At 37.0% G+C, this 25,967-nt stretch overlaps 1 protein-coding gene across 9 annotated transcripts in view; it reads left to right on the forward strand.

Annotated features, from left to right (window-relative positions):
* LOC109680657 (C-type lectin domain family 4 member A) overlaps positions 1-25,967 on the forward strand; it is a 142,619-nt gene that overhangs the window by 114,434 nt on the left and 2,218 nt on the right. For 4 of the 9 annotated variants that reach the window (XM_074076134.1, XM_074076131.1, XM_074076132.1 and 1 more), the window contains exons 6-10: positions 14,154-14,349; positions 17,083-17,204; positions 18,733-18,849; positions 22,835-22,936; positions 24,907-25,058. In XM_074076134.1, the coding sequence (XP_073932235.1) occupies positions 17,129-17,204; positions 18,733-18,849; positions 22,835-22,936; positions 24,907-25,058 (447 nt within the window). In that variant the 5' untranslated portion in view covers positions 14,154-14,349; positions 17,083-17,128. Of the gene's footprint in view, positions 1-14,153; positions 14,350-14,402; positions 17,205-18,732; positions 18,850-22,834; positions 22,937-24,906; positions 25,059-25,967 lie in introns of those variants that run through there. The other 5 variants (XM_074076129.1, XM_074076128.1, XM_074076130.1 and 2 more) reach the window with 3 other exon arrangements.

Consider the following 25,967-nt stretch of genomic DNA (forward strand, 5'->3'; position numbering starts at 1 on the left):
ACTTGGATATTGTGAGTAGTGTTGCAATAAACATGGGTGTGCAGGTGCCTCTGGAGTAACCTGTGTCACAGTCTTTTGGGTATGTCCCCAAGAGTGGTATTGCTGGATCAAATGGTAGATCAATGTCTAGCTTTTTAAGTAGCCTCCAAATTTTTTCCCAGAGTGGTTGTACTAGTTTACATTCCCACCAAAAGTGTAAGAGGGTTCCTTTTTCCCCGCATCCTCACTAACACCTGTTGTTGGTGATGTTGCTGATGATGGCTATTCTAACAGGGGTGAGGTGGAATCTTAGTGTGGTTTTAATTTGCATTTCCTTTATTGCTAGAGATGGTGAGCATTTTTTCATGTGTTTTCTGGCCATTTGAATTTCTTCTTTTGAGAAAGTTCTGTTTAATTCACTTGCCCATTTCTTTATTGGTTCATTAGTTTTGGGAGAATTTAGTTTTTTAAGTTCCCTATATATTCTGGTTATCAGTCCTTTGTCTGATGTATAGTTGGCAAATATTTTCTCCATTAAGTATAATGCTGGCTGTAGGTTTGTCATATATAGGTTTTATAATGTTAAGGTACTTTCCTTCTATTCCTAGTTTTCTTAGAGCTTTTATCATGAAATGATGTTGGATCTTTTTCAAAGGCTTTTTCTGCATCTATTGAGATGATCAAGTGGTTTTTGTCTTTGCTTCTGTTAATGTGGTTTATTACATTTATTGATTTTCATATGTTGAACCACCACTGCATCCCTGGGATGAAGCCTACTTGGTCGTGGTGAATAATCTTTTTGATGTGTTGTTGAATTCGGTTTGCCATTATTTTGTTGAGGATTTTTGTATCAATGTTCATTAAGGAGATTGGCCTATAGTTCTCCTTTTTGCAGGTGTCTTTGCCTGGTTTTGGGATAAGTGTAATACTGGCTTCATAAAATGTGTTTGGCAGTTTTCCTTCCACTTCTATTTCATGGAACAGTTTAAGGAGGGTTGGTATCAGTTCTTCTTTAAAGGTCTGATAGAATTCAGCAGAGAATCCATCAGGTCCTGGACTTTTCTTTTTGGGGAGACTCTTGATTGCTGCTTCAATTTCATTTTGTGTTATAGATCTATTCATGTGATTAATTTCCTCTTGGTTCAGTTTTGGATGATCATACGTATCTAGAAATCTGTCCATTTCTTTTAGATTTTCAAATTTATTTGAATTTAGGTTCTCAAAGTAGTCTCTGATGATTTCCTGGACTTCCTTGGTGTTTGTTGTTATCTCCCTTTTGCATTCCTGATTCTACTAATTTGGGTTTTTTCTCTCCTCATTTTAGTCAGGTTTGCCAGGGGTCTATCGATCTTGTTTATTTTTTCAAAGAAACAACTTTTTGTTTCATTAATTCTTTGTATGGTTTTTTTGGTTTCTATTTCATTGATTTCAGCTCTTATTTTTATTATTTCTCTCTTTCTATTTGTTTTGGGATTTGCTTGTTCTTGTTTTTTAGGAGTTTGAGATATATCATTAGGTCATTGATTTGGGATCTTTCAGTCTTTTTAATAAATGCACTCATGGCTATAAACTTTCCTCTCAGGACTGCCTTAGCTGTGTCCCATAGGTTCCAGTAGGTTGTGTTTTCATTTTCATTGACTTCCAGGAACTTTTTAATTTCCTCTTTTATTTCATCGATGATCCATTCTTCATTAAGTAATGAGTTATTTAGTTTCCAGCTGTTTGCATGTTTTTTTGTCTTTACTTTTGTTGTTGAGTTCTACTTTTACTGCATTGTGATTAGATAGTATGCACGGTATAATTTCTATTTTCTTATATTTGCTGAGACTTGCTTTGTGCCCTAGGATATGATCTATTTTGGAGAAGGTTCCATGGTCTGCTGAGAAGAATGTATATTGTGTAGAAGTTGGATGAAATGTTCTGTAGACATCAACTAGGTTCATTTGATCTATTGCATATTTTAGATCTTGGATTTCTTTATTGATTTTTTGTTTGGATGACCTATCTATTGATGATAATGGGGTGTTAAAGTCTCCCACAACCACTGTGTTTGCGTTCATATATGCTTTTAGGTCTTTCAGGGTATGTTTGATGAAATTGGGTGCATTGGCATTGGGTGCATACAGGTTGATAATTATTATTTCCTTTTGGTCTATTTCCTCTTTTATTAGTATGGAATGTCCTTGTTTATCTCATTTGATCAATGTAGGTTTGAAGTCTACTTTGTCAGAGATAAGTTTTGCTACCCCTGCCTGTTTTTGGGTGCCATTGGCTTGGTAAATCTTCTTCCAGCCTTTCATCCTCAGCGTATGCTTATTTCTGTCGGTGAGATGGGTCTCCTGTAAGCAACAAATTTTTGGATCTTCCTTTTTAATCCATTTCGTCAATCAGTGCTGGAAAAGGAAGCTTGTATGCAATTAATGGGAATGTAAATTAATGCAGACATAATGGAAATCAGTATGAACATTCCTCAAAATACTAAAAATAGAACTACTGTATGATCCTGCTATACTACTCTTGGGCATATACCTGAAGGAAATTAGGTCTGTAAACAATAGAGATACCTGCACTCCCATGTTTATTGTAGCACTATTAACAATAGCCAAGTTAGGGAATCAGCCTAGGTACCCATCAACTGATGGATGGATACAGAAATGTTGTATGTATGCCCAATGAAGAATTATTCAGCAATAAAGACAAAGGAAATTATGTCATTTGCAGGAAAATGGGAGTAAGTGGAGATCACCATGTTAAATGCAACAAGGCAGACTTAGGCACATGTTTTCACTTATATGTGGAACTTATATCTGAAAAAAAGGGAGGCCATGAACATAAATGAGACACTATTGGGTGGCAGAACCAGTAGGTGGTGGTAGAGGGAATAAGAATGAAGAGTAATAGAGGATGACTATGAGCAATGTACATTATATGCATGTATGGAGACCTCACAATGGAATCCCTCACTTTGTACAATTAATATATGCCAAAAAGCTCTTATAATTATTATTTTCTTTTTGAGATACATTAATTGAGAATATAGTATGTGTTTCTACTTTCCAGATTTTGTTTTACATGTTTAATTTCTTTTTTTATATGTTGTATACCTACAAATTCATGAATTGAATTTGCTGTTCGTTATTAAACCTTATTGAATTTGCTGTTTAATCTTTTGAGTTTTTCCGGTCTTTTCTGGGGATGGGTACCAGTTGGAGGGGGTAGGTATAAGGAAAGGGTGAGTGAAGGCAAATATGGTGGATGTATTTGTATTCACATATGAAAATAGAAGAATGAAACCTGTTGAAAGTGTTCTAAGAAGGGGAGGGAAAGGAGGGAGAATGAAGAAGGGGTTATGTATAATTAAAATATATTGCAAACACATATGTAACAATCACAATATATTCATCTGTACTAGTATTATATGCTAATAAAAAAGTAAAGTCCTTAAAAATCTTGTGAGTTTTAATTTCAATGACTATTTCTAGAAGTTGGTTGATTCTTTTCATCAACTTGAAAAAGAACAAGTGATTTTTATCTTGGCTTTAGTTTTTTCTTTTCTTTTTTTTTCTGTCTTCGCTCACTTAAACATTGCATACTTTACTGTCATTTTTCTATTTTCTCTTCTTTGCATCCATGGATTACTTTTTGGGATATGTCTTTTGGCACATGCATTTTAAAGTTTTATTTGTGAGGTTTTTTTTTATAGAGCATTTCCTTATAGGAAATCTCATTCTACTTGGATTATCAGAGTATTTTGGGGAGGTATTTTGCATATACTTTCCTAAGACTTCAGGGTTATTATCAAGTTATCATCATTTTTTAATTATATTATTGCTTAGGCATTTTCTTCCCATCATAGCTCATATAAGTTTGCACGCCAAATCAGGTAAACAGAGGCCTAGGATTTCCCCCCTTAGCTACACACACACACACACACACACACACACATACACACACACACACATATACACACAGTTCTAGATGTTGAACCCAGGTAGACTGGCATAGAACTCTACTAGTGAACTACACACTGCCTGTTTTCTGTAGTGGCTATACATTCCCAGTAGTAGTATAAAAAACTTCCATGTTCTCTGCATCATCACCAGCATTTTTTATTTTTTTTTGTTTTCCTATATTCTTTAATTAATTAATTAATTAATTAATTTTTTTATTATTCCTATGGGCATACATGCTTGGGTCATTTCTCCTCCATGCCCCTACCCCCTCCCTACCACCCACCCCACCCCCTCGATACCCGGCGGAAACTATTTTGCCCTTATTTCTAATTTTGTTGTAGAGAGAGTATAAGCCATAATAGGAAGGAACAAGGGTTTTTGCTGGTTGAGATAAGGATAGCTAAACAGGGAGTTGACTCACATTGATTTCCTGTGTGTGTGTGTGCTACCGTCTAGGTTAATTCTTTTTGATCTGAGCTTTTCTCTAGTTCCTGGTCCCCTTTTCCTATTGGCCTCAGTTTCTTTTAAGGTATCTGCTTTAGTTTCTCAGCGTTAAGGGCAACAAATGCTAGCTAATTTTTTAGGTGTCTTACCTATCCTCACCCCTCCCTTGTGTGCTCTCGCTTTTGTCTTGTGCTCAAAGTCCAATCCCCTTGTTGTGTTAGCCCTTGATCTAATGTCCGCATATGAGGGAGAACATATGATTTTTGGTCCTTTGGGCCAGGCTAACCTCACTCAGAATGATGTTCTCCAATTTCATCCATTTACCTGCAAATGATAACATTTCATTCTTCTTCATGGCTGCATAAAATTCCATTGTGTATAGATACCACATTTTCTTGATCCATTCATCAGTGGTGGGGCATCTTGGCTGTTTCCATAACTTGGCTATTGTGAATAGTGTTGCAATAAACATGGGTGTGCAGGTGCCTCTGGAGTAACCTGTGTCACAGTCTTTTGGGTATGTCCCCAAGAGTGGTATTGCTGAAGCATATGGTTTAGCTTTTTAAGTAGCCTCCAAATTTTTTTCCAGAGTGGTTGTACTAGTTTACATCCCCACCAGCAGTGTAAGAGGGCTCCTTTTTCTCCCTGCATTCTTACCAACACCTGTTGTTGGTGGTGTTGCTAATTATGGCTTTTCTAACAGGGGTGAGGTGGAATCTTAATGTGGTTTTAATTTGCATTTCCTTTATTGCTAGGGGTGGTGAGCATTTTTTCATGTGTTTTTTGGCCATTTGAATTTCTTCTTTTGAGAAAGTTCTGTTTAGTTCACTTGCCCATTTCTTTATTGGTTCATTAGTTTTGGGAGAATTTAGTTATTTAAGTTCCCTATATAGTCTGGTTATCAGTCCTTTGTCTGATGTGTAGCTGGCAAATATTTTCTCCCACTCTGTGGGTGTTCTATTCAGTTCAGAGACCATTTCTTTTGTTGAGCAGAAACTTTTTAGTTTTATGAAGTCCCATTTATCTATGCTATCTCTTAGTTGCTGTGCTGCTGGGGTTCGATTGAGAAAGTTCTTACCTATACCTAATAACTCCAGAGTATTTCCTACTCTTTCCTGTATCAACTTTAGAGTTTGGGGTCTGATATTAAGACACTTGATCCATTTTGAGTTAATATTGGTATAGGGTGATATACATGGATCTAGTTTCAGTTTTTTGCAGATTGCTAACCAGTTTTCCCAGAAGTTTTTGTTGAAGAGGCTGCTTTTTCTCCACTGTATATTTTTAGTGCCTTTGTCAAAGACAAGTTGGTTACAGTTGTGTGGCTTCATATTGTTTTCCTATATTCTCATGGTTGTGCTTATCTTTTTCTTATATGTGTAGTATTCTTTCAAGTATCTTCCACAGTGCTGCCTTAGTGGTCATACATCCCTTTAGTTTGTAAATATAATGGATATTTTTAATTTATCTTCACATTTACTAGACAAGTGCTGTACCATTTATGCCATATGCCAGCCCCTTGTACTTTAATTTTTAAGATTTTTCATTTCCAAATTTCAACTTGATCTTTTCTCAGAATTTTTATCACTGCATTGAATTCATCTTTCAAATCATTATTTCATTGTCATCACTATTTCATTCACATGTTTATTTTCATTCTCTTTGAAAATATTTAGGTATTTATTCATGTCTTCTTTGATTTTGTTGATCACTCTTTCCAATTCTTTGTCTGGAATTTTATTGACTTCTTTATCATTAAAATCTGTTACAAAATTGTTGACTTATGGAGGAGAATGTTGCCTAATTTTTTTCTTTTATTATTCATATGTGCATACAAGGCTTGGGTCATTTCTCCCCCCTGCCCCCACCCCTCCCTTACCACCCACTCTGCCCCCTCCCTCTCCCCCCCACCCCCTCAATACCCAGCAGATACTATTTTGCCCTTATTTCTAATTTTGTTGTAGAGAGAGTATAAGCAATAATAGGAAGGAACAAGGGTTTTTGCTGGTTGAGATAAGGATAGCTATTCAGGGCATTGACTCACATTGTTTTCCTGTGTGTGGGTGTTACCTTCTAGGTTAATTCTTTTTGATCTAACCTTTTCTCTAGTTCCTGGTCCCCTTTTCCTTTTGGCCTCAGTTGCTTTTAAGGTATCTGCTTTAGTTTCTCTGTGTTAAGGGCAACAAATGCTAGCTAATTTTTTAGGTGTCTTACCGATCCTCACCCCTCCATTGTGTGCTCTCGCTTTTATCATGTGTTCATAGTCCAATCCCCTTGTGTTTGCCTTTTTTTTTCCTTTTTTTTTTATTATTCATATGTGCATACAAGGCTTGGTTCATTTCTCCCCCCTGCCCCCACCAACTCCCTTACCACCCACTCCGTCCCCTCCCTCTCCCCCCCACCCCCTCAATACCCAGCAGAAACTATTTGCCCTTATTTCTAATTTTGTTGTAGAGAGAGTATAAGCAATAATAGAAAGGAACAAGGGGTTTTTGCTGGTTGAGATAAGGATAGCTATACAGGGAGTTGACTCACATTAATTTCCTGTGCATGTGTGTTACCTTCTAGGTTAATTCTTTTTGATCTACCCTTTTTTCTAATTCCTGGTCCCCTTTTCCTATTGGCCTCAGTTGCTTTTAAGGTATCTGCTTTAGTTTCTCTGCGTTAAGGGCAACAAATACTAGCTAGTTTTTTAGGTGTCTTACCTATCCTCACCCCTTCCTTGTGTGCTCTCGCTTTTGTCATGTGCTCATAGTCCAATCCTATTGTTGTGTTTGCCCTTGATCTAATGTCCACATATGAGGGAGAACATACGATTTTTGGTCTTTTGGGCCAGGCTAACCTCACTCAGAATGATGTACTCCAATTCCATCCATTTACCAGGGAATGATAACATTTCGTTCTTCTTCATGGCTGCATAAAATTCCATTGTGTAAAGATACCACATTTTCTTAATCCATTCATCAGTGGTGGGGCATCTTGGCTGTTTCCATAACTTGGCTATTGTGAATAGTGCTGCAATAAACATGGATGTGCAGGTGCCTCTGGAGTAACCTGTGTCACAGTCTTTTGGGTGTATCCCCAAGAGTGGTATTACTGGATCAAATGGTAGATCGATGTCTAGCTTCTTAAGTAGCCTCCAAATTTTTTTCCAGAGTGGTTGTACTAATCTACATTCTCACCAACAGTGTAAGAGAGTTCCTTTTTCCCCACATCCTCGCCAACACCTGTTGGTGGTGGTGTTGCTGATGATGGCTATTCTAACAGGGGTGACGTGGAATCTTAACGTGGTTTTAATTTGCATTTACTTTATTGCTAGAGATGGTGAGCATTTTTTCATGTGTTTTTGGCCATTTGAATTTCTTCTTTGAGAAAGTTCTGAGTTCACTTGCCCATTTCTTTATTGGTTCATTAGTTTTGGGAGAATTTAGTTTTTTAAGTTCCCTATATATTCTGGTTATCAGTCCTTTGTCTGATGTATAGTTGGCAAATATTTTCTCCCACTCTGTGGGTATTCTCTTCAGTTTAGAGACCATTTCTTTTGATGAACAGAAGCTTTTTAGCTTTATGAGGTCCCATTTATCTATGCTATCTCTTAGTTGCTGTGCTGCTGGGGTTCCGTTGAGGAAGTTCTTACCTATACCTACTAACTCCAGAGTATTTCCTACTCTTTCCTGTATCAACTTTAGAGTTTGGGGCCTGATGTTAAGATCCTTGATCCATTTTGAGTTAATCTTGGTATAGGGTGATATACATGGATCTAGTTTCAGTTTTTTGCAGACTGCTAAGCAGTTTTCCCAGCAGTTTTTGTTGACGAGGCTGCTATTTCTCCATCGTATATTTTTAGCTTCTTTGTCAAAGACAAGTTGGTTATAGTTGTGTGGCTTCATATCTGGGTCCTCTATTCTGTTCCACTGGTCTTCATGTCTGTTTTTGTGCCAGTACCATGCTGTTTTTATTGTCATTGCTTTGTAATATAGTTTGAAGTCAGGTATTGTGATACCTCCTGCATTGTTCTTTTGACTGAGTGTTGCCTTGGCTATTCGTGGCCTCTTGTGTTTCCATACAAATTTCACAGTAGATTTTTCAATCTCTTTAATGAATGTCATTGGAATTTTGATGGGAATTACATTAAACATGTAGATTACTTTTGGGAGTATCGACATTTTTACTATGTTGATTCTACCAATCCACTTTCTATAGTCTTCCTCAATCTCTTTCTTCAGAAGTGTATAGTTTTCCTTGTAGAGGTCTTTCACATCTTTTGTTAGGTTTACACCTAGGTATTTGATTTTTTTTGAGGCTATTGTAAATGGAATTGTTTTCATACATTCTTTTTCAGTTTGCTCATTGTTAGTGTATAGAAATGCTAATGATTTTTCTATGTTGAGTTTATATCATGCTACCTTGCTATAGCTATTGATGATGTCTAGAAGCTTCTGAGTAGAGTTTTTTGGGTCTTTAAGGTATAGGATCATGTCGTCTGCAAATTGGGATATTTTGACAGTTTCTTTACCTATTTGTATTCTTTTTATTCCTTCTTCTTGCCTAATTGCTCTGGCTAGGAATTCCAGTACTATGTTGAATAGGAGTGGAGATAGTGGGCATCCTTGTCTGGTTCCTGATTTTAGAGGGAATGGTTTCAGTTTTTCTCCATTAAGTATAATGCTGGCTGTAGGTTTGTCATATATAGCTTTTATAATGTTGAGGAACTTTCCTTCTATTCCTAGTTTTCTTAGAGCTTTTATCATGAAATGGTGTTGGATCTTATCAAAGGCTTTTTCTGCATCTATTGAGATGATCAAGTGGTTTTTGTCTTTGCTTCTGTTAATGTGGTTTATTACGTTTATTGATTTTCATATGTTGAACCACCCCTGCATCCCTAGGATGAAGCCTACTTGGTCGTGCTGAATAATCTTTTTGATGTGTTGCTGAATTCGGTTTGCCATTATTTTGTTGAGGATTTTTGCATCAATGTTCATTAAGGAGATTGGCCTATAGTTCTCCTTTTTGCAGGTGTCTTTGCCTGGTTTTGGGATAAGTGTAATACTGGCTTCATAAAATGTGTTTGGCAGTTTTCCTTCCCTTTCTATTTCGTGGAACAGTTTAAGGAGGGTTGGTATCAGTTCTTCTTTAAAGGTCTGATAGAATTCAGCAGAGAATCCGCAGGTCCTGGACTTTTCTTTTTGGGGAGACTCTTGATTGGTGCTTCAATTTCATTTTGTGTTATAGGTCTATTGATGTGATTAATTTCCTCTTGGTTCAGTTTTGGATTATCATACGTATCTAGAAATCTGTCCATTTCTTTAAGATTTTCAAATTTATTTGAATATAGGTTCTCAAAGTAGTCTCTGATGATTTCCTGGACTTCCATGGTGTTTGTTGTTATCTCCTCTTTTGCATTCCTGATTCTCCTAATTTTTTTCATAGTCCTTGTATTTCTGCTTTGGAATTTGTACACGTTGGTCCAACTCATTGGTTTGAGGGTTTAATCTCCCATGTTCTTTCATTTAAATAATTGCGAGGTTCAGTTGGGACTAGGTTGCAACAGGGTTGAGGTGCAGTTTCTCACCAGTAGATTGTACACATAGCTCACTAACCACTTACTCAATGTATTCCAGGCATTGGGCCCAAGGCTAGCATCATATGGAGAGAAGAAAACCAGTTGCAGAAGCAAACAAACTTGGTAGAAAGATAGTAGTAACCAATTAAAAGAAATCACTACTGCAGCTCCAATAATATTAGAAAAGGAAAAAGGTACAATTTTAATACTGCATAAAGTAAGAAGACATTAGTAAGTAAGAGTAGGAATGGAAAGAAAATAAGAAAAACAATACCAGCAAATAGTCCTCAAAGAGAACAGGGAAAAGGAAATTTAAAGAGAGAATGAGAAAGAAGAAAGGAAGAGATAAGGATGATCCAGGTAAAGGTAAAGTGAAAAAGAAAAAAAGTATAGCAAACAAACCCCCCAAATAATGGAAACAAAACAAAACAAAACAAAAAACCATAGAAGGGGAAGGTGAGAAAGAAGCAGAAAGGAGAGATAGAGAGAAAACTGACCTTATTGGAATAAAAGATGGGAGGAGGGAGAAAGGAAAAAGACAGGATTAAAAATTAACATTAAAAGCTGGGTGTGATGGCTTAGGTCTACAATCCCAGCCCCTGGGAGGCTGGGGCAGGAAGATCACAATCCCCAGGCTAACCTGGCCTCTATGGTTAGAGCCTGTCTCAAAATCAAAACAAAACAAAAAACAAATACAAAACCAACACAAAACAGTAAGTATAACCCCCAAACTCAAAATCCAACAAGGAGACAAAAAACAGGACAAAGCATGTAAAACAAATTAGATATTAAATTAAGTAATATAAAGCAAGTATAAAAGTAAAGATTGAAAAAGAAATATAAAAATAGAATAAAAATTTATATGTAGCTATTTAATCAGTCTGATTCAAAAAGTCTGTATAGAAAGGTAAAAAAAATCAAAGGTAAGAAAATATAAGAAAAATAAAAGCAAAAATAAATTTTAAAAAATGGGACAACAGTGCAAAATCTTGATCTATGCTGACTAGCTTTGTTTTCTCAGGCTACTTTGGCAATGGATCATCTGGTGACCACAGAGTCTGTTTGCTAGTTGGCTTTCTCTGTTTTCCTTTGGGGTTTTTAATTTTTTAAAAAATATTTTAACAATCAGAAGGCCTGTTTTGTGGGGCAAGCTGATGGCAATTACTCTTGGCTAGTGACTGGATGGAGGAGACCATAAGCGTCTTGCCTGCAGATTTTAGTCTCTGGTGTCTTCAAATGTAGTTTTGGGGCATGGAAACACTATTGAACGCAGTGGCTAACACCACAGCAGAATGCTTACATGCTATACCTTCCTTGGTCTCCGATTTTCTGAAGCTAAGCTCCTGCACTTAATCACTTGCCACCACTCTTCCCCCTCCCAGAGTTCTGGTAGCTAGCATCCCTACTTAAGCCCAGATGGAAAACTACTTTCACTCCACTCTGTCACCATTCCTTGATACCCCTAACCCCAACTGAAGGAAGCTCTAAAATTTTTTTGACTTAAAATTTTTCCTTTCCAGCTAGACTAACTTTCCAGGCCAGCACTCACTGGATAAGTGCCTGACTATTGCTATGGGTTCCCAGAGACAGGACAATGCATGGAAATTTGACTCTTAAAGCTGCAGATTCAGATAGGATCTTCTTAAAATGGTTTCTTGTCACTGCATTCTTTATTTTATTTTTTAAAATTGAGATATATTTGTTGTACAGGGGGAATTCATTGTGATAATTCCAAATATTGTACATTGGTTAGATCACCCCCACCATCTCTCCTTTTTAACCCCCTTCCCGTCACACTTAAGGCAATTGCAAGAAGTTTCTTTGTTCTTTTTCATATAAGTATACGAAGTCCATCAACCATATACCCTCACCTTAATCTCTTTCATTCACCTGCCCTCCTTCCATGAGTACCCCCTCACTGTACCTATTTTACAGTTCTGTCTCTCATTATTAATATTTAAGTCTCAGTGTATCCCCATTGTGAGTATATTTTACTTTGGTCCTTTCAACTCTTTCCATTACTCTCCCTTACCCCTTTACCTCCCATCCCCCCTATTTTCAGCAACTTTCAATACATATTCTTATATCCTCTACTTTCACAGATGCTATGTTTTATGATATTGTTGATGCTCTATCGTTCTTTTCCTTTTCTTCCTTCCCCAAGTTCCATATAGTAGTTCCACTATTACAAATATGTTCTACATATGAGTTTGTAAATTATCACATTTGTTTTGTGTATATGTTTATCTTTTGAATCTATCTTCCACATATGAGAGAAAACATGGAACCTTTGTCTTTCTGAGCCTGGCTGACTTCACTTAACATGATGTCCTCCAATTGCATCCATTTACCTTCTAACCACATGTCATTATTGCTATGGCTGAGTCAAACTCCATTATATGTATGTACCACATTTTCTTGATCCATTCATCAGTTCTAGGGAATCTGAGTTGTTTCCATAGCTTGGCTATTGTGAATAGTTTTGCGATGAACATCGGTATACAGGTGTCTCTATTTTATCCTGTATTGTATCCTGACTTTGGATATATATATATATTTATATAAATATATATATTTATATAAATATATATATATATATAAATATATATATATATATATATATATATATATATATATATATATATAAATATATATATAAAGGATCATCTTGTGACCACAGAGTCTGTCTGCTATTTGGCTTCCTCTGTTTTCCTTTGGTTTTTAAAATTTTTTTATTTTTTAGCAATCAGAAGGCCTACGAAAGTAGTGTAATGAAACACATCAAACCTGTTAAAAAGGATGGGGAGGAGGAAGATGAATTAAGAAAGAGTAATATAGATGGGATGAATTTTATCAAAATATATTATATGCATGTGTGGCAGTACCATAGTGAAACTCTTTTGTGCAATTAATTTATGGCCATAAAAATTTGAAAAAACTTAAGAAGGTGAATAAATCAAATTCTTACATGATTTTTTTTACAAAGGAAAAAAAATCACAGCATGGTGAAAACATTTCTTCGCAGGACTAGTTTCTCAAATGCATCTGCATTACACATGTTTCCTTTATAATGTAGTTGTCTTCTAACTTATTGTTAGAACATCGCCTTTTCCATGAAAACCCAGGTTGTGTGTATATGCATGTGTGTGTGTTTGTCTATGTGCCCTTGTGTGTTTTAACGTCTGCTAATTGGTATACTACTGGAAGACTTCTCACAGAACTGAAAAAGTGAGCAAAATTGTAGCACTTGTCTTTATGGAGAAAGCAAACAATGTCTAATAGGTATGCCATCTTTTAAGTAATTTACCAAAGAAAAGAAAGTTGTCACTTATAATCTTGTGACAAAATGTAATAAATAATCTAAAAGTGTCTTGTTTTTATGAGACTGATCCTATGTATATATCACACTTTACTGTGTGTCAGTACGCAGCACTTAAATGTGTGGCAGTACACAGAGTAATGCCAAGCAGGATGGGAACTCAGCTTTGATGTTCAGAGATACTGCTGAATTATTTGTCATGAGATTGAACTCAATCTCCAACATTCCTTCCCTGTCTAAACTGATATATCATGGCTCAAAGCCCAAGACTCTTAATTACATGCTTTGTGTTTATGCCACGGACATCCCCATATTGAATCATTTGACTAGCACAACTATCTCAGAGCCTACCATTGGAGACCTCAGTAGCTAAAGTATTGGCCCATCATGAATAGGAAAGACACTCCTATTATTGGGAAATTCCAAAGAGTTAGAGTCTTTTTCCTAGGAACTGAGAAATTCCTTCTTCCACAGGTAAACAGCAACATGATTCAACATGCAGAGTACATGAACAAGTAAAGGTACACCATCAACTTTTCAGGAACTTCTGTACTTCCTTCATGATAGACCCCATACCACATATGACATGCAACAATTGATCAGTCCCTATGACATTAGTAAAGCATATGCTCTTTTAAATAGCAAGTAAATTGTGAAGATAATATTTAGTATTTTGTCTTTGTGTCCCAGTGGTTCTTCCTCAGTTTCATCTAGAAACCAGTGCTCTATTTTGAAGGTCATTGCAAAAGAAATCTCTTGGCTAAATATGTAAAGGGAATAGTGGTAGAATGCATGATTGTTCCTAAGTGTTTACATCCTCTGAAAAAGGATTAAATTTTGACATCATTGACAAATCTTCCTGTTTTTAGACTGTATTTTTCTGCTTAATTCACAGGTTTGTCCTGATGCCCTGAATTGTTCAATAGAATCAGAACAAATATAATGTCCACTGTATCCAAATAGGGGATGGTACTGCATGTTTAGCTCACAAGGAGCTATTCTATGATCCTGGTTCTGGATTAAAAAAACACATAAAGAGGAACCAAACAGAGTTACAGTCAACCCTAAGCAGATCATGACTCACAAGGAATGTGAGTGAGAAAAAAAATTGTTGCTCTAACCTACTGGGATTTTGGGTTTTTTTTTTTGACACAATATAAGCTATTTGTAATGTCATTTATCCTAAGGAGAGAAAGATAACTTCAGAAATATATTTTGCTTAAGGGGCTTAGATGGCATAGCTTCTGAAAATCTGTGTTTATTATTGGGAGGAAATGATGTGTATGTATACTTGTCTATGAGCAAGAACTTGTTAGGTCCAATTAATTATCAAGGACCTATAACTTCTTTATCCTTTGCTGTATCTTGTTTCTTTCCCTAAATAAGTAATTCAGTCCTAGTTAAGGCATTATATAGGACAGAGCAAAGTAGGGGTCTGTACAGGTAGTGGACAGCAGTGGTTTGGCACAAGGGGGTCAGAGCTCAAGTAGGGTGAAGAGGGTGACTATGCAGAGGGTTGGCTTGACAGGGGTATTGGAGCTCAGGCAGAGTGAGGAAAACATCATCCTGGAATGAGAGTGTGTCTGACCTGGAGAACCAGAGCCTGAGCATGGTGATCATGGTATTAATGAATGCACACAGCAGTGGCCTTGGTGTTGAGTGTTAGGGAATAAGAGGATTGAGGAAGGTGTCCACAATAGAGCAGCCTGTTGTGGGACATCAGAGTCTAAGAGGTAGACAAGGCATCTGTATGGTGGGGTGGTGAAGTACAGGGAGTTTGAGTTGAAGCAGGATGAGGACATTAACGCATGAGGCATTTTCTGTGATGAGTCATGGCCCAAAATGGTGAAAAGGGATTCTTCATAGAGGAAAGCCTAGAGTGAAATCTCAGCACCTGGGAGAGGTGAAGAGGGTACCCTTGTAATGTTGGCTCCAGTGTGATTTGGATTCAGGGCATAAGGAAGGTGAAGAGCGCTTCCTCCATAGGTCAGACTTGGTATGGCTTTCAGGAAGTGAGGAGGGGAAGGAGTGTTTCTGTTTTGTGGATATTCCAGTGTGTGAACAGTGCAAGGAAGTCATCCTTGCTGGGAGGTGGAGGACCTGGCATGGGGTGTCAGATTCCAGGCTGGATGAGGAAAGTTTCTATGTAAAAGGTAGACCTGGTAGGAGTTTCAAGGACTCAGTAGGATAAGGTTTTGTCCACATGGTGGGATAGCCACTGTGGGCGGTCAGAGTCTTCCAGGGTGAGGAGAACTTCTGCTTATGCAATACCTTTGTGTGGGGTATTAGAACTTAGTGAGGCTCAGCAGTAGCTAGAGGGTCAGCATGAGGGCTCAGAGAGCAAGCAGAGGAAAAGGGGCTTCCTGTAGAGGTGGCTTAGCCAAGGGCATCAGATCCTCAGCTCAGTGAAGATGATGTCCTGGCAGTGTTAGCTGTCCCTGTGGGAAGAACAAGCAAGCAGAGGGAGGAGGACATCAGTATAGGGCACAGGGGCTTGGATTGCAGTTTAGAGATCAACCAGGAGGTAAGGGCCTCTTAGTGGGGAAAAAACCCTATGGTGAGACATTGATAACATTCCCAAGATTAATCAAGTAAGAGAATAAGTTACAGATAATGAGTGTCAATTTCTTACTATCATAGAAGAGAGTTAGAAATGTGGAAATTGAGAGGACTACAATGAAATTCATGGCATTAAATTGGAAGTACAAGTATTAGTATGAATCCATGCATCTTAGGTATAGAAATAAGCATAGAAATACAAAGAAATCAATATATGGGTAAGCGAATGTGTGTGTGAGTGACTTGCTTGTTATGGAAGAGAAGAAGGAATTATCTTAGAGACATTAAAAGAAAGGGAATCATTTGAAGTGAGCTGATGGCTGAGAATCTTGATGTGAGCTGAGTGTCTGTGTTTATAAAGATCCCACAGGAAGTATTTTTTATTGTGTTTTCCTTTTGCTCTTTGGAAAAAGGAAAAACATCATATTTAGCACCTAATTTAAGTTTTTCCTCTTCTGTACTGTGATTCCACTGTATTATCCTAACTGTTAAAAATATGAACTTGTAGAGTGATGTGTTGAGGCAATATGGAGATTGAAGGGAGAAAGAAGTAAGGAATAAAAGACACCCCCCTTCTTCAACATCTAATACTGAGCTGCTCTCAGGTGTTCTGGGGTGACCAGTAGCAAAGTGAATAGAGCTTCATGATGGAATTAGTTACAAACAACAAGGGAAAACACGGAGATGAGAGGAGCAGCTTCAGAAGGAGTAAGATTCACTTTGTCATTCCCACCACACTAGAGCAGCTGACTTGAAAGTGGGGTGACCCACCTCTGAAGTGAGTCTATGATTCTCTTAGAATGTAGTACCCAGAAGTTGTTTGATTAGCGAAAAACAATGAGGCTGATTAAGTATGAACAAGTGTTTGCTCAGGTTGCTTGGCTTATAAGTAATTCTGTTTTTATGTGGAACACATGAATTTTAATTTTGTTGATGAGTTCAGAGCGCATAGTTCTCAGGAAAGACTTCTCTAATTGATTGCTTCCTCTTTTCCTTTCCTTCCTATTTCTTTCTTTTGCCTTTTGAGTTCCCACTTTATAACATTTGCAAAGCTATACTGCGTATGTTAAAAAGCTGTAATTTTCACTGTGCTGGTCCTGGGGATTGGACCTCTGTCTGTGGACAGACTGGTTCCACATTGTGGTTTTTTCCTCTCATGCGATATTTCTGAGGAGTTTTTGACTATTAAGTGTCTCTGTTCTCATCTAATTGTCTGCTAAGACAATTTACCATGATGTTTGGTTCTCATTATTAATTGTTTTAAGGAAGGGATGAGAAAGATGTACTGAAGAAACCAGATCTCTTTTCTACATGGCTTCAGAAATCACTTACGCTGAAGTGAGGTTCAAAAATGAATCCAAGTCCTCAGACACCAACTCCCCTGCAGGTAACAAAACATTTTCTGGTGATCTGGTTAATGGTGGAGTGATCAAAGAAGTAGGGGTTTATAAACAAGTCTTGGGTGGTGTTAATTGCTGTTTCCCTGGTGGCAGTGTCAGGGAAACACAGGCATCTTGGCAGATTGAGTTGCTCACAGATAATCATTAAGGGGTTATATAATTGTATAATAAGAAAGAAAAGATTCATGACACTGTCTAGTTTTACCACTTACAGGAAAATATATCTTGTGTTTTATATATATCTTTCTACATGTAAATATAAGTAAATGTGTATCTTTCCCAAAATGAAATTATACTGTATAGTAGTGAGGTTCTTTTCTCCATATTTAAGAGGTTATTATAACTTTGAGAAAATGTTTTTTATTTATTTGGAATCTTTAACTTAAAATAAATTTTGTTTTCTTTTTTCTATGCTGGAGCTTAAACCCAAGGCCTCTCATGTAGTCAAAACGCTTTCTACCACTAAGATACACCTGTAGCCCAGGAAATAGTTTCCAACCATGAGATACTGACTAAGAGACTGACATTATCCTGCATGCATGAAATATGATTATGTAGATTTATGTGTTATTGCATCTTTAAAGTAATATTGGAAACAACCTGGAGATTATTTAAATACATAATGAAAAACAATGCAATCATAATAAAGAGTGTTAAAGATGAAAATATGGTGATATGAAAAAATGTTCACACTACAGTGTGAAATAAAAATAGTAGATCAGACAGCAGAATTTATGGTATATGAATAATGGGGAAATGTGCTATGTGCATATACACTTTTAAAATTTGCTGAGTGTACACCAAAATGTTAATACTAGTTATTCTCAATGGTAGGAATTTGTGTTTTTTTTCTTTATTTATTTATTCATATGTGCATACATTGTTTGGACCATTTCTTCCCCTCCACCCCCCTCAGAACAGGTTCTGCCTTCTTCTCCAATTTTGGTGAAGAGAAGACATCAGCAATAATAAGAAAGACATAGCATTTTTGCTAGTTGAGATAAGGATAGCTATGTCGAGAGATTCCTAGCATTGCTTCCATGCAGAAGTGTATTACAACCCAAATTGATTCATCTCTACCTGACCTTTTCACTATTTCCTGGTCACCTTTCCATTTGACCTCTATCATTTTAAGGTTACTGTATTAGCTCTTCTGCAGTGGAGACATCAAACACTTTCAAGTTTTGGGTTTCCTACCTATCCCCATTCCTCCCGTATGTGCTCTCCCCTTAGTGTGTGACGTAAGTCCAACAACATTGCTGCATTTGCCCTAGATCTAAAGTCCACATATGAGAGAGAATATATGATTTTTGGTCTTCTGAACCTGGTTAAGTTTTTGTTTTTTATTGTTTCTAAATGAACACCATTGTTTCTTTCCTCTTCTGATTTCATATCGTTTTCAGTGTCCATATTATTGATAATTGTGTGTCATGGAAGAAAGGTGAGAAGAAGAGGAGAAAGAGGAAACAAGGAAAGACTTTATTACTCATGAAACTTATTTGGTTTTTCTTTTAGCTCCCAAAGAGAAGATCACCCGTCATCAAAGTAATCCGGATTTTCTGATTCTGCTTTTTGTCTCATTGCTGATATTATTCCTGCTGTTGGCAATCTCATTCTGTGTTGCTTTTATCAGTAAGTATGGCAACTGAATCAATAAGCAATGTCTGCCTTATACAAAGAGAAGGTATCCATTAGAAACTGACACTTAACAATGGATTTATTCAGACATCTGAAAAAGAACTTTTAGCTAGGGAGAAACAGTTCATGGAAATCCATGGGGGGAGTTTTGCTCTTTATTTGTAATTAACTGCTATCCTATAAAATAATGAAATCCATTCTCACTATAGAAGTTGGAGAGTCCATGTGTATATATGTGTTGGTGCTGTGGAGTGAAATCTGTGTGATATCATTCCTGTATTAGACTCTGTGCAAGTGAGGACACAACTGACTTTCTCAGTAGCATTTACAAAGCAGCCCTATTTGAGAGTACAGATGCTTTAATTTTGGAATAAACAGGTACACAAGGAAGAGATTGGAAGAAATATTTCAGGAAGTTCTCCAATGAAATTCACTCTAATTATTTCTGTTTTGCCCAAGACTGTGTGATATCTACATTCGCTGGTAAATGGATGGAATTGGAGAACATCATTCTGAGTGAGGTTAGCCTGGCCCAAAAGACCAAAAATTGTATGTTCTCCCTCATATGTGGACATTAGATCAAGGGCAAACACAACAAGGGGATTTTACTTTGAGCACATGATAAAAGCAAGAGCACACAAGGGAGGGGTGAGGATAGGTAAGACACCAAAAACTTAGCTAGCATTTGTTGCCCTCAATGCAGAGAAACTAAAGCAGATACCTTAAAAGCAACTGAGGCCAAAAGGAAAAAGGGACCAGGAACTAGAGAAAAGGTTAGCTCAAAAAGAATTAACCTAGAAGGTAACACACATGCACAGGAAATTAATGTGAGTCAACTTCCTATATAGCTATCCTTATCTCAACTAGCAAAAACCCTTGTTCCTTCCTATTATTGCTTATACTCTCTCTTCAACAAAATTAGAAATAAGGGCAAAATAGTTTCCGCTGGGTAGCGAGCAGGGGGGGGAGAAGGAGGGGGCAGAGTGGGTGGTAAGGGAGGGGGTGGGGGCACAGGGGAGAAATGACCCAAGTATGTATGCACATATGAATAAAAAAAAAGACTGTGTGATATCTAAAAGCCGGTTTACCAAGCAGGTGGATTTATGCATACCTTCTCCTTCAGAATCTATCAAGTTTCTAAAAATGCATACAAATTAGAATATTTAATCAATCAATAAGCAGTAATGGCCATTTACTATGTGTTAGATGCTATGTTAGAGAAAGTCCAGGAAGAGCCAAATGAACCAGTGCTAGCCAGGTACAGTGGCACATGCCTGTAATCTCAGCTACTTGGGATGCTGAGTCAGGGGGATTGCAAGTATGAGGCCAGCTTGGGATACATAGAGAGAACTCCATATCTAAAAAGAAAAATAGACTGGTGCTTACAACATTGTATGGGACATGTTCTACGGGTAATGAGTAAGCACAGGGGACTGAGACAGGCTTCCTGGAATGGAAGAAATCTAGAGCTGTGTGCACTAAGAATGTCAGAGGATATGAGAGTGGTAGACAACATAGGATGAGTAGCAGCTTTGGCTTGAAAGATGACAATTTAAATGTGTTCAGTTGAATCCCAAATGCACATGTGTAGTGGGAGACAAATTATTTACTTGGGAAAATATGTGTGCATGACTGGAACATAGAGTGCTAAGTGAAGAACAAATAAATGCAATAGGTAGCAGACAAAACAGGACTCAGATGATAAGTGATGTGCCATTATAAAATTTGGATTTTTCCTCTAAACATTATTTTTTTTATCAAGCATCATTTGCTGCTTAACAAGCCAGTCTAAAACTTAGTGGGTTAAGACAACTTTTTATTTATCTTATGCTTCTCTGGCTTGGCAACTTAGGCTGGTCTCAGTTGAGAGGTTGCGAGGCTCTTCTGGTCCCAAGCATGTGCTGTCAGGTGCCCATCACAGGCAACTCTGCTCCTGAGGAAGAGGGTGTCAGCAGTTATGATGGGACAATGTGGTCACATTTATTCATCAGGATATCCTGGGTTTGTTGACATGGCCAATTTCAGACTTCTAAGACTGAGGGTGGTAGTAAACCAAGCCACTTGAACTATTAACTTGTAATTAGCACAGAGTGCTTTTGCACAATCTATTGGTCAAAGAAAGTCGTTTTGATTGTTGTGCTGGGTGAAGGTACATTGTGGTATTTATAAATGCTCTTACACGCTATCAAATATATCACACTTGAATTCACCCCCTCCTCCACTGTCCTTCAAAGAAATCTTAAAAGCAGACCATATTCAAGTGATGGGGAAGTAGACCTCATTTTTTATGGAAGAATTTGCAAAATTACATTGCAATGGGGTGTGAATACAGATAGAGTTGAAACTTGTGGCCACATTTCCAATGTGCTATGTGGTTTTTTTTTTTTGTATTGAAGAATTTTAAGCTGGGAATTGGTATAGTTTTACAGAGGTGTGAAATGGTACAGACCTGGAGATAAAGTGAAAAGTTAGAAAGCTAATTCATAAGTCAATTGTGAAATATTGAGAGCCTGATTTAAAGATACTGAAAAAATAGAGGAGGAGGTAGCTTTGAAGACAAAGGAGATAGAATCAAGAAGGAGGGGTAGAGGCTTGATGAATATTGAGATCTGTGGGTTAAAGGGACCCAGAAGTGAAGTGTGATTGCTATATTCTGACTTGATAAGCTAGGAATCATGAAGTTATTAAAAAAGGTAGACAACATAGGATGACCACTGGGTTTGGGTTGGAAGATGATTTAAATTTTGGGTATGTTCAGTTGAACCTCAAATGTATGTAAGTAGTGGGAGGTGTATTAATCTAGATTTGTGGAAAAAAGTCTGAGTTTTGGAAGTCATTCACATATAAATGCCACAGCAATATGGAATGTCACCAAGGAAGAGGACTTGGTATGAGAAGGAAGGACAGGCATGGAACTGTGTGGAATATTCCATTTAAAAAGAGATAGATGGAGGAGTTTATAAGAGAGCATTAAGAAAGGTGAAGTAAAACCAGGAAGGAGCAATGTTCCAACAGTGAAGGAGGAAGGAAATTGGGATCAAATATTGCAAGATAGCCAATATAAGGTGACTAATTAGTACCAATAGAATATCACTGATAATCCACTTCAAGAATGGTGTTAGTGAATTAATTGGAGCAAAAGCCAGAATATGGAAGGTGAGGAAGAGAGAGTATTTGGTTTCTAGTGGGAGAGGAGAGTTGGTTTTAAATTGGGAGAGTCATGAAAATGTTGGTAAACTGAAGAGTAAGAGCCAGTTGGGAAGGAGAGAGTTAAAGAGGAAGAAAATGGTATTCTTTTGATCAATGTTTGGTTCTCTTTTTATTTTCCATTCTATTAGGTAATCCAGAAATACTCAGAATTACCCAATTCTCTTCTCCAAAGTTCCAGGCTGTGTACATTCTCAATTTAAGAATTTATCTGCCTTCCACTCTCCTTCCTTCATGATTTAGCCTTTGTAATGCCTCTTACATTAGGTATTGAAGGAGGATATTGACAGATTCCCTCAGGCCCACTATGATGGATCTGTCATAATTTCTTTCTTTTTTTTTGTGGGACTGGTGTTTGAACTCAGAGCTTTGTGCTTGAAAAGTAGGCACTTTACTGCTTCAGCTACACCTTTAGTTTATTTTGCTCTGGTTATTTTGGAGATGGGGGGTCTCACTATTTGCCTAGGCTGGCCTCAAACCGTGATCATCATGATCTCAGCATCCCAAGTAGCTAGGATTTCAGGTTGAGCTACCAGTACCCAGCTTGCCATGTTTTCTTTTACCATTCTTGGAGATATGCATGGTTTCAAAATCAGTAGAATTAACATTCCGTTGACTGGTGATTGATGGGAAATTTTTTCATGTCAGGCTCTATTTACTCAGGTAGTTGGACATTTGTAGACTTTTCTACAGAGAATGCCTGAAAGTAATAATAAAGAGCAAAGTTATAATGCTACCAAGGAAGTAAATTGTTTTTTATTATCTTTTCCAGTTTTTTTTCAAAAGTATTCTCATCTTCTTGAAGAAAAAAATACTGTTAGACAGCTGAATCACACAGAATTGGAGTGTATAAAAGATCATTCACCCATGGAAGGTAAAACTTAATGTGCCTAGAATTCAGTTGCTGATTATGGTATGTAAGGATCCCAAATCAGCATTTCCAATAGGATTCCCAGGTAGATCTCCTGGAATCTCTTGGTCATTTTAAGCTGCAAATGTACAATTATATGGGACTAAATTCATGTATGTTTACCTTGATTTGTTTATGCAAGGGTTAATCGGAAAAAGGTTATATTGATTTTGGATTTCTTTAGCTTTTCCTTCTTTCCGCACTTTCTCTGCACACTTGGTTGTTTTTCTTACATCTCAGTCAAAACCATTTCATGAAAACAATGACGATGACTATTTTATTGAGTGTTATAGATTATTTCAAAGAAAAATTTCACATTGACAGAAAATTGATGTGATAATATGAAAAGATATCATTTTAACTCCCACTGTGCACAGAATGTTCCTTACTAAGGACATCTTACATAAACAAGAGTATTTGGTACAACAGAAGAATGAATATTAATCTGTCATCACTAACTAAAGTTCATGATGAACTCAGTTTTCTTAATTTTCACCTAATGCTCTTTTCCTGCATCAGAATCCCATACAGGACACCACATTACATTTGGTTGTCACATCTCTTTAGTTTCCTCTTGGCTGTGATAGTTTTTCAGATTATCCTTGTTTTTCGTGACTCTGACAGTTTTGAATAATTCCTGTCTGGCATACTATAGGAAGTCCCTCTTGAAATTTGATGTTTTTCTAAGAATTGGATAGTGGTTATTTGTTTTTATGACGAAGATCACAGATTAAAATTCTATTTATACACATTATATCAAGGGTGTAATTATTTAAATGATTTTTGACTATTGATGTTGACTTTGATCATCTAGTCATGACAGTGTTTGTCAGATTTTTTTCCATTATAAAGTTTCTCATTTTTTCCTCCCCTTTCCAGAGTATACTCTGTGGAAGGACATTGCTATGCACAGCCCACACTTAAGGATTGAGGAGTTATGCTCCCTGTCTGTTAGGGTGGAAGATTGTGTTAGTCAGTGTTCTCCAGAAAGATGGAACCCATAGAATATTGGAATATGTTTATCAATATTTGCAATTTATCCATAACAATGTGTTTTTATTCCTCTATTCACTTATAACAGTTTTTACTTCACTTATTTTGCATCTGTATTTTTTGTACATACAGATTTAGGATCACAATATGAGGCTCTATTTTTTCTATTTATTTTGTCTCCATTGTTCAGTCAGCAATTTCTGTTGTTTTATCTTCCTGTTGACTGCTTTCTCTGTCCTCTTCATACTGCTGTTGTGCCCAACTGCTGCGCTTTTCAAAGATTATTATATTTTCCAAATACTTTGCTGAGGTTTTGTATTTTTTTCAGTTGTTTCAACAATGCTTGGCCTTCTTGTTGAAACAATTTTTTATAATCACACTTGATCTTTGTCAAGGCTGGGTGCCAGTGGCTTACGCCTGTAATCCTAGTTACTTGGGAGGCTGAGATCAGGAGGATTGTGGTTCAAAGCTAACCTAGACAAATATTTCATGTGATCCCATCTCCAAAACAACCAGAGCAAAATGGACTGGAGGTGTGGCTTTGCAAGTGGAAAGCCCTGAGTTCAAACTCCAGTCTCATCAAAAATAAGAAAGTAAGTAAATAAATAAATAAACCCTTTTGTCAGGTAATGCTAGCTTTTTTGTTAGCATTTTTGATTGTTAACATCTATTAATTATATTTTTTGTTAGATATGAGAAAATCCTGGTTCTTGTAATAATGGGTAATATTTTTGAACTCTGGATATTTGTGTATTATGTTCTCAGAGCCTGGATTTTATTTAAACATTTGTTTTACCTGGCTTTTCCTGATACCTCTCCAGTAGGAGAAATGAGCCCTGACTCATTAGTACCTGATGGCTTTCTTGACATCTGAGGGGTAGAGGCTCTTTATGACTTCTGGCAAAAGTGATTTTGTTATCACACTTATTCTTCCCAATAAGGGAAAGTCTGGAGCTGTTGCCCAAAGAACTGGAAGTCGTTTAGTTCCCACTGCTACTTCTTTTCTACTTACTCAAAGTCTTGGAGTAAGAGTGAGGAGGACTGCTCCAGAATGCAGGCTCATCTCCTGGTGATCAACACCAAGGAAGAGCAGGTACTTTCTAAGATACAACGGAGTCTGGGGGCACTTACTGTGTATTGTTCATCTCTCTTTGCTAAGAAGGAAGATTTATTGTTTGGAATATTGGTCTTGTGACAGAAGGTTTTCAATAAAATAGATAGGAAAGGCTGCCCCAGTCTTCACATTCCACACCTTGTTCTGCTTCAGTGAAACTAAGCAGTCCTAAAGGAATTGTAGCATTAGAAACATGGGGATTGAGTGAAGGATGAAAACATTTGTGTCTGAAATGTTAGTTTGTTATTTTAATATGTAAACATTTTATTAATTAAGTGCTTATCAGAGAGGTATAGTAAGTTGAACAGGGAGATAAAGTTAAATCATGAAGTGTTATAATCAACAATTGGGAATGAAATTAAAGAGTCTGTGAAGTTATGAAAGGAAAATGATTAAATATGCAAATTTGTCTCACACACAACTCTGAAGAATGTCACATTAGTGAAGAAAGAGAATTCTGCCCTGAGAATTCACTGGCATGGATTGAAACCTCTTCCATATGTAGTACAAATTGGGCTCACAAGCGATGTTTGTGTTATGTCCTGCTGCTCAGAGAAGACCTGCACTACTATGGAGGCCTTGGGTGGCTACTCCTGGGTCCTCTCCTTTTTTTCTCATTTCTGTGTAGTCGTAAAGAAGTCAGTTGAAATGTCACACTGCATTCATAAAATGTACTATTATTGTGTGTTAATCTAAATTTTTAGAGAATATTTAAGGAGCTGAAACTATTAAATATCCAGATTTGATTATTACATACTGTGTACATGTATCAAATTGTCATCCTGTAACCCATAATTTCATTCAACTAAAGTAATAATTAGACCTGGCATGGTGTCACATTCCTGTATTCTCAGCTACTTGGAAGAACAGTCCAGGCAAAAAATTAGC

This window comes from Castor canadensis, chromosome 6 (assembly GCF_047511655.1).
Source record: "Castor canadensis chromosome 6, mCasCan1.hap1v2, whole genome shotgun sequence".
NCBI lineage: Eukaryota > Metazoa > Chordata > Mammalia > Rodentia > Castoridae > Castor > Castor canadensis.